This window comes from Gobius niger (assembly GCF_951799975.1).
Source record: "Gobius niger genome assembly, chromosome: 24".
NCBI lineage: Eukaryota > Metazoa > Chordata > Actinopteri > Gobiiformes > Gobiidae > Gobius > Gobius niger.
In genome coordinates this window covers 7,779,652-7,788,569 of record NC_136875.1, presented here as the reverse complement: position 1 = coordinate 7,788,569, position 8,918 = coordinate 7,779,652, and the positions used below count along the sequence as shown (strand labels likewise).

General features: G+C 38.3%; 1 protein-coding gene across 1 annotated transcript; it reads right to left on the bottom strand.

The window, feature by feature from the left end:
* Positions 1–831: 831 nt before the first annotated feature.
* LOC306982343 (uncharacterized protein) lies at positions 832–7,134 on the bottom strand. The gene is made up of 4 exons (XM_079582256.1): positions 6,971–7,134; positions 6,239–6,372; positions 3,283–3,504; positions 832–975 (listed from the first exon to the last, which is right to left on the bottom strand). The coding sequence occupies exons 1-4, from the start codon at positions 7,086–7,088 to the stop codon at positions 955–957; spliced, it is 495 nt and encodes a 164-aa protein (XP_079438382.1). The 5' UTR covers positions 7,089–7,134; the 3' UTR covers positions 832–954.
* Positions 7,135–8,918: the final 1,784 nt, after the last annotated feature.

Genomic DNA, 8,918 nt, shown 5'->3' with positions numbered 1-8,918 from the left:
ATGATGAACTTAAAAGGAAGAGTGGGGAAAAGCTGTTGTGGCTGACTTCATAAGTTGTACAAAATCATGGGGCAAGCTGAAACCGCTAATTTAAAGCTGAAAATGACACTTAAATAACACACTGCAAAAAGTAATTAACTAGACTAGTATAAACATCTCAATTTGAGCATAATAATCCAATTTTTTGTTTTTTTGACTAGTTAAGAAGATCTTGGGCATTTGTCCTAGATTATTTCACTTGTTCTGAGATGTTTCTGACTCGTTTCGATACATTTCGTCCTTATTTCAGGTCATTTTCTTTGCCAATGGGGTAAGAAAATTGTTCTTATCTCACTGGCAACTTTACTTTCTTATTTCAAGAGAGATTTACCCTAGAACTGGTCTGAAATGTCCTCAAACAAGCAAAGTAAACTTGGCCCGATCAGGAAAAGTGTCTAAATGAGTGAAAACCGCTCCAAACAAGATACATTTCCTCAATTCCAGTCATTTAAGCCAATGCTTGATATTTACTTTTTGCAGTGCAAACAAACAAAAAAATCAATATTCCTTTTTTTTTTTTTTAAATACAGTGGAAATCAGCCTTTTTTTTCCTTTTTTTTTCCAAATTAAACTTGTTTACTTGTAACAAATGCTTTAGTGAACATGTCAAAACTTGTGTTGAAAGTTCAAATTGTGTTTTTTTTCCTTGCTTTCATCGAGAATGTTACATGAATCCGCTCTGACCCACTCTTGAGCTTTTCACTGTGTCATTACCTCATCTAAAATCACTGGCGTTGTGTTCTGCCTCGTTCACGTACAACTTTTTGCGCATTGTCTTGAGTTCTGAAAACCTGATAAACTATTGCTAAGGTGAAGGACCTTCAACGGGAGAGGTGGGGCTTGAACAGCTGAGGCCTGAGTTTGAACTGAAAGCAGTGTAAAGTCCGCTGAGTCATTTAGGATCCTGAGGTGGTTTCACAGCTGACTCACCCGCGCCTAAAAGAAACGACAAAAATCACAGAGGTATGAAAAGAATACCAAATCAATACCAAAACTTACAGTGTGAATCCGGTCAGTCAGTTATTACCAAAGTGATAGAAAAATGGTTTTAGCCACAACAAGTTATTTTTGTTTTTTTTCAAACATATTATGGGCAAAAAAAAAGGGAAAAATAAAAGTTTGGTGAAGTTGAATTTGTTGCATCTACATGTCTATGTAAAATAATTCTATGGCGGTAACTATGGTGACGGTCAAAATGTTGAACTCTGGACTTGGTTTACGGTTAATATCTCTGTAATGGCTAGACCTATCCCCATGAAACAAACACTGCCACAAAGTTCAATGTCTTTTCTCTCAGCACGTATTAACTGAGGTCAAATCGTTGTCTCAAAAAGGTGTAAAAAAGTGGAGATAATGTTACTATTATATATTGATGTTGACAAAACCATAGGTCTGTATGAGTCAAAAAAATAGGTCTGTATTAGTCAAAACAATAGGTCTGTAATAGTAAAACAATAGGTCTGTAATAGTAAAACAATAGGTCTGTAATAGTAAAACAATAGGTCTGTAATAGTAAAACAATAGGTCCGTAATAGTAAAACAATAGGTCTGTAATAGTAAAACAATAGGTCCATGAAAGTCAAAACAATAGGTCTGAATGAGTCAAAACAATAGGTCTGTAATAGTAAAACAATAGGTCTGTAATAGTAAAACAATAGGTCTGTAATAGTAAAACAATAGGTCTGAATGAGTCAAAACAATAGGTCTGTGATAGTAAAACAATAGGTCCATGAAAGTCAAAACAATAGGTCTGAATGAGTCAAAACAATAGGTCTGTAATAGTAAAACAATAGGTCCATGAAAGTCAAAACAATAGGTCTGAATGAGTCAAAACAATAGGTCTGTGATAGTAAAACAATAGGTCTGTAATAGTAAAACAATAGGTCTGTATTAGTCAAAACAATAGGTCTGTAATAGTAAAACAATAGGTCTGTATTAGTCAAAACAATAGGTCTGTAATAGTAAAACAATAGGTCTGTATTAGTAAAACAATAGGTCTGTATTAGTCAAACCAATAGGTCTGTGATAGTAAAACAATAGGTCTGTGATAGTAAAACAATAGGTCTGTATTAGTCAAAACAATAGGTCTGTAATAGTAAAACAATAGGTCTGTATTAGTCAAAACAATAGGTCTGTAATAGTAAAACAATAGGTCTGTATTAGTCAAAACAATAGGTCTGTAATAGTAAAACAATAGGTCTGTATTAGTCAAAACAATAGGTCTGTAATAGTAAAACAATAGGTCTGTATTAGTCAAACCAATAGGTCTGTGATAGTAAAACAATAGGTCTGTAATAGTCAAAAGAATAGGTCTGTGTGAGTCAAAACAATAGGTCTGTGATAGTGAAACAATAGGTCTGTAATAGTAAAACAATAGGTCTGTGATAGTGAAACAATAGGTCTGTAATAGTCAAACAATAGGTCTGTATTAATCAAAACAATACGTCTGTAATAGTCAAAACAATACGTCTGTAATAGACAAAACAATATGTCTGTAATAGTCAAAACAATAGGTCTGTAATAGTCAAAACAATAGGTCTGTAATAGTCAAAACAATAGGTCTGTAATAGTAAAACAATAGGTCTGTAATAGTAAAACAATACGTCTGTAATAGTCAAAACAATACGTCTGTAATAGTAAAACAATACGTCTGTAATAGTAAAACAATACGTCTGTAATAGTCAAAACAATACGTCTGTAATAGTAAAACAATACGTCTGTAATAGTCAAAACAATACGTCTGTAATAGTAAAACAATAGGTCTGTAATACTCAAAATAATACGTCTGTAATAGACAAAACAATAGGTCGGTAATAGTAAAACAATACGTCTGTAATAGTCAAAACAATAGGTCTGTAATAGTAAAACAATAGGTCTGTAATAGTAAAACAATACGTCTGTAATAGTCAAAACAATACGTCTGTAATAGTAAAACAATACGTCTGTAATAGTCAAAACAATACGTCTGTAATAGTAAAACAATAGGTCTGTAATACTCAAAATAATACGTCTGTAATAGACAAAACAATAGGTCGGTAATAGTAAAACAATACGTCTGTAATAGTCAAAACAATACGTCTGTAATAGTCAAAACAATACGTCTGTAATACTCAAAACAATACGTCTGTAATGGTCGGTAATAGTAAAATAATAGGTCTGTATTAGTCTGCAACAGTCCATCATAGCAATCAGCTCACAAGTATTGAATAAGTAAGCATGTAGTAAGTGAACATTTTCACTCACCCATCCCCCCTGCTGAGTGATCCAGGTGCCCACGTTCTGGTTGAGAAAGTTCCCTATGGCCGACTGCAGCTGGATCCTCATGTTGGGGTAGGTCTTCTTCACGTAGCGACCGAGGGCCATGGAGGCTTGGATGATCTGCAGCTCAGGTGCGACCTCCGCCCTCTGCCCCACCTGAGAATTCACCAGGGACGCGACGCTGGAGCTCACAGCCTTGGCCAGCGCCTAACGGAGACACGAGACGCAAGACACTTCAGTGACAAAAATGACGGGTTAGTGTTTTACTGATTATGGGATGCAGGATGTGAGGTAGAATTTCCTTCACTGTTTCCATGAATACTGCACATGGGTAAAGTGTTCCCTCTTCCTATGTCACTACTGTTTTAATGTAGGTCAGAGGTTCCCAACTGGTTTTGTTTTGTTTTCCCATTGGGCCTTTTCTCAGGTCGGGGGAAGGAAATGTCAAACCCCTGAGTGCATCCTCTAGCCTCCAGATGATTCAGAGAAATATAAGTACAGCCAACAAGGATCAAAACAGTTGATTAAGTACACCAAAAACTGAAATATTGTCAATTCTTTTAAAAATGTACTGGGGAGGACCAGGGGCGGACTGGGACTGAAAAACAGCCCTGGACTCTGGCCAGCCCGGCCCAAATTAGCGTAAATGCGACACTTCCACAAATACATATGTTAACCTCTTACCACCCGCCTTAACCGAGAGCATTTTCTCCAGTTCGGCTTTACCCAAATCCAAAGGCTTCTTGACTGGAGAGCAACACTGTAACGTCTCATTTGAAAGCTAAAATCTAGAAAAGTGACGGTAGCTTTTTGTCACGTTGTCGCTGCATTTTTGTCATGTTTTTGTTGCTTTTTGCTGCTTTTTCATTACTTTTTGGTGGCTTTTTGGCCTGTTTTCGTCACTATTTTGTCTCTTGTTTTTTTGTTTTGTTCATGTTATTGTAGTTTTTTCATCGCTTTTTTCATTGCTTCGTCGTCATCGTCACATTTTCGTCACATTTTGTCGTGTTTTTGTCACTTTTTTATTGCTTTTTCAGCACATTTTTGTTTTAGGATGCTTTTCTTTTAAGCTTTTAGATTTGGGTAAAGCTCGGTTACGCCCGGGGGTAAGGGTAAGGTAAAGTGAGAGGCCAGACCGGTGGCCCTAGAGCCAGTGGCCCTTCTGTGCTTTTCCAGAATGGACTTATGGCCAGTCCGCCCCTGGGGAGGACTCACTGACTCCCTTCTAGGACTATGAGTATGGTAAACTACCATTACTACAGTATACAATAGTAATAGTAATAGCACACCATTACAATACGCCGCTATCTGTTGACAATTGGCCCACAGCTGAACAAAGATGGCTGTCCCTGCCACGTCAAGGTTGCTCCTGATTATTTAGTTAATGATCAGTTAAACTGCTACTTACAAGTAAAAAGATGAGATGTTCAAAGAAAGGTCAAATTCTTTTTACGGTAAAAAATAACAATGTAATACTTTTATGTTCATCCCCTTAAAAGGGTGCATAATGGAACTTTTTATGAGAAAGAAATACATTAATATTAGTGCGTATTTGACCTTTCAGTGACCCAGCGGCTCTATGACGAGTTAGCACGCCGCCGCTCCTGGTGGCCTCCAGGACGCTCCAGAACCAATCGACTTTTTACGTTTGCTGGTAGGTTTTCACTGCTGACGGTTAGTCTTGGAGCGTCTTAGAGGTCATCAGGATGGAAAGCAAAGGTGCCAAGCTAAGCACCCATACAGTCACTGGGCCACTGGGAGGTCAAATTGCTAACAGTCGTAAACGATTAGTCACCTTGCCAGCTCATATCAAGTGACTTCTTTCCAGAACCTTCCTTCAATAAACCACAAGCTAACTCGGAATTTTCATAAAACCGAAACTGAAACCATCTCAAAAGCTGGTTGAAAGGTATTACTATAATTACCTTACAGTCATTAAAACACCTAAGTACGTCTTTGCTCTTTTTTAATTAAAGACTTTAAAAACTTTTGTGTTTGTGACGTAGATCAACAGCTTTTACGTCTTGTTCCAACAAGCTCGATGATGAGTCACACTGGCATCACATTTATAGAAGCAGTTTCTCTTTACTGAGCTATGAACACAATCTGCAAACATTTAGGTCAATTCAGGCACGAATGATGCTCTTCTTCCTGTCGCCATCGAAATGACTAAACTATATTCATCTGAGAGTGATGATTTAACCTGATAATATTTTTGCCAACTGTCCAGGACGTACTTTACCCAAGTCCCATAGCTAGTCAAGAACTCTGATATTGCTTTTGTCAAAGGGGGTACATTTAGGGATTATTCTGCCCAGTCACAACCCACCACCTCCCTTGTATGAACCACGAGCCAGCTCAGCATGTTTTTAGCATAATCAGTCTCATAATAAAAACATAAAAATGTCAGAGACGCCAGTCGGGCTAACAGTTGCGCAATGTCGGCATACAGGTCATTCCTTGGTTTGTTCCAAGCATAAAAATCTAATTCATCTCATGACAGATATGACGCGAAAATGGCCATGACATTATATTAATACATGTGATTGTCTTTGTATGAAGACTGTAGGCCTGTTTTTCCCCCGATGGGGCATTCAAAGAATTAGATGCCGTCACATTTCCCCCTCAACCACTCAATGCTAGATTTAGACAATGTAAAGACCAAATCACTATTGGTTATCCTTATTAGCAGACGGGAAGCCCATGCCAGGTGAGTCCTTTTATAAACCAGCTCAGCTCTATGAAAACTTGGCATCTATTGTTATTTCAAAAGTTTGCTTGATCGTGAGTCTTTTGAACACTGTGGTCTAAAGCGCAGTGGTGTTTTTTCCTCACACAAAATAAGGAAAGAATTGACAGTATTTGAAGTATTTTTTGGAGCAGGTGTGTATGTGTATGCGCTATTACAGCATTTATAACAAGGAACATGAAAAAAAAATACCTCTTGCTTCATCTCTTTCACGGCGGCATCGAGTTCGTCCACTGTGGCCTGGATTTGGGGATCTTTATGAAAACTGTCGGCTATCGCTCTGAGCTTGTCGGCGATCAACACTGGGTCAAAGCTGTCGTCTTCGGCTGGACACAAAACAACACGTTTTCACGATTATTGCCGGCAAATATAGCCACTGAAGATGCTGCCTAAATCAGGAGATCTCAAACGGTGGTGCTCGTGCTCGTGTTTCTCATAATCTAGCTCAATTGAGATCGTCTTCTGACACTTTTCAGACCAGGTTTAGTCCTGCTTTGATCTTGAACGAGGCCCTGTGGAACTGTAAGGTCACACACAGGGAAATGTTTGAGAGCTATACAGGAAATAAGTCTCATTAATCTAATACCTGTATAGCTTTTCCATCTGCTCAAAGTTTACTAGACTACTGAGCTCAGCAATAAAAGACTTGGGTTAGGTTAAGCATGTCAAGCTGCTTCATGTTCGTTAATTTCATTCATAATGATAGATTGATGATCTATGGTTATTTTTGCCTTTCGCATGGCGTTTATTTTGAAATAATGGCCAAGATTGTATCCTTCTGGATCATGGAACATATACCGAAAATCAATCCAGTGTTAATGTAATGAAAACGAAAGCACCTATTGTCACACATAACCCAAATATCCTGATTACACAACGTTATCGAAGATAGCCATAAGCAAAACATGAGAAGGAAATACTCACGACCGTCCGCTTCTATTTCTCCATTGTCAAAGGAGCGACAACCTACGAGGTCATCTTCAAATAAACAATTTAAAACTTGAAAAGTCTGCTGTTCGACCTGCTTCTGATCAGGAGCCATTGTCAAATGAATTGTAAACACGCCGTACAGAGCTCAAGTACAGGGCAGGGCTTCAGGGCTCTCACGCTCTCACGCTCACTTCCGGTATTTACGACACTTACCTGTTTGCGTTGCAGTTGCTTGGTACCATTTCCGGGAAAATAATAATAATGATGATAATGATGATAATGATGATAATAATAATAATAATAATAATAATAATAATAATAATACTAATAATAATAATAATAATAATAATAATAATAATAATAATAATAATAACAATAGCAATTAAGCAGAAGTGGGTACAAAAGCCATATTATTTTCCGAAGCCAGAGTACTGTTACTTAAGTAGCCAGCAAAATATTTTTTTTTTACTGAAATTGAATTGAATTTTTTTTAAGTCGTAGGCATCTAAATCTTTTTGAAAATGTAAAACGTTAAAGACATGTTGGTGTAAGCAAAGACACAGACACACACACTCTCTCTCTCTCTATCCCTCTCTCTCGCTCTCTCTCTCTCTCTCTCGCCCTCTCTTGCTCTCTCTCTCTCTCTCTCTTGCTCTCTCTCTCTCTCTCTCCCTCTCCTGCTCTCTCTCTCTCTCTCTTGCTCTCTCTCTCCCTCTCTTGCTCTCTCTATCCCTCTCTCTCGCTCTCTCTCTCTCTCTCTTCCTCTCTCTCTCTCTCCCTCGCTCTCTCTCTATCCTCCCTATCCCTCTCTCTCTCTCTCTCTTTCTCTTGCTCTCTCTCTCTCCCTCTGTCTCCCTCTCTCTCTCTCTCTCCCTCTCTTGCTCTCTCTCTCTCTCTTGCTCTCTCTCTCTCTCTCTCTCCCTCTCTCTCTCCCTCTCTTGCTCTCTCTCTCCCTCTCTTGCTCTCTCTCCCTCTCTTGCTCTCTCCCTCTCTCTCTCTCTCTCTCTCTATATATATATATATATATGTATATATATATATATATATATATATATATATATATATATATATATATATATATAGCCTTCTTAATAATGGAAGTATTCTGTTTCATTTGTAGGCCTATTGCCTAATAAATGTGTCCCTAAGCCTGACGCTTTTTTATTTTTCCGACTCACATTTCCCTTTGTCAAACTCAAGTCGAAGAGCTGTTTGTGACAACCGAGCCTGATTTTCCCACTTCAGATGAGCTTCCAGAAGATGGCGCCATTTACCAGGGAGTAACTTCGTTTCCTCTTCTCCACAGACGCACCCTCCTCTACATCAGCAACACTTACGTTTTCATCATATTAGATTGCAAAATGTGGTCATATTGGGATGTATCACTGCAGAGTCAAGTTATTTTCTCATTGTTAATTCGTTGTTTTTAAAGTTTGCAAATCGTGTTCAATTTGTCAGAGAAAATAACCTTGTGCAAGCTGGAGTGTCACGATATCTCTATTTTCAGTCTCTTTTAAGGGCCGTGCTGTCGCTATTGGGCTCAGATCCAATGCTAGATCAGATTTAAACCACCTGCATGCTAACTGAGCTACCGCTTTGTTGTTTTGCACTGTAATTCATGGAAGAAAATATATCTACATTTTATGGGATCCTATCGATACCTAATATTTGTTACAGCCCTTTTCAGTACATTGTAAAAGTATGCATTTGTGAAGAACATCTGTGCATCGAAACACTCCAAATAATAGTCACCACCTTGATGCGTACTTGTCTGGTCTTTATGCGTCCCCTCAGTCACACAAAAAGACCAAAGATGTTGTTAGCATTTGGCCTCTCCCAGTATATTCCTATAGCTCCAAACGGGGGTGAAGTTAGAAGCTACCACGCTCTTCCACGGGTGTGCACAAAGACCAGACAGGTACGCATCAACTCGTCTAAGCTC

Coding starts and splice junctions, on each gene's coding strand:
- LOC306982343 (XM_079582256.1), bottom strand. CDS start 7,088: ATGGCTCCTGATCAGAAGCAGGTCGAACAGCAGACTTTTCAAGTTTTA. Junction 6,373..6,970: donor AGAAATAGAAGCGGACGGTC/GTGAGTATTTCC, acceptor TTTTGTGTCCAG/CCGAAGACGACAGCTTTGAC. Junction 3,505..6,238: donor TGAAAGAGATGAAGCAAGAG/GTATTTTTTTTT, acceptor TGTCTCCGTTAG/GCGCTGGCCAAGGCTGTGAG.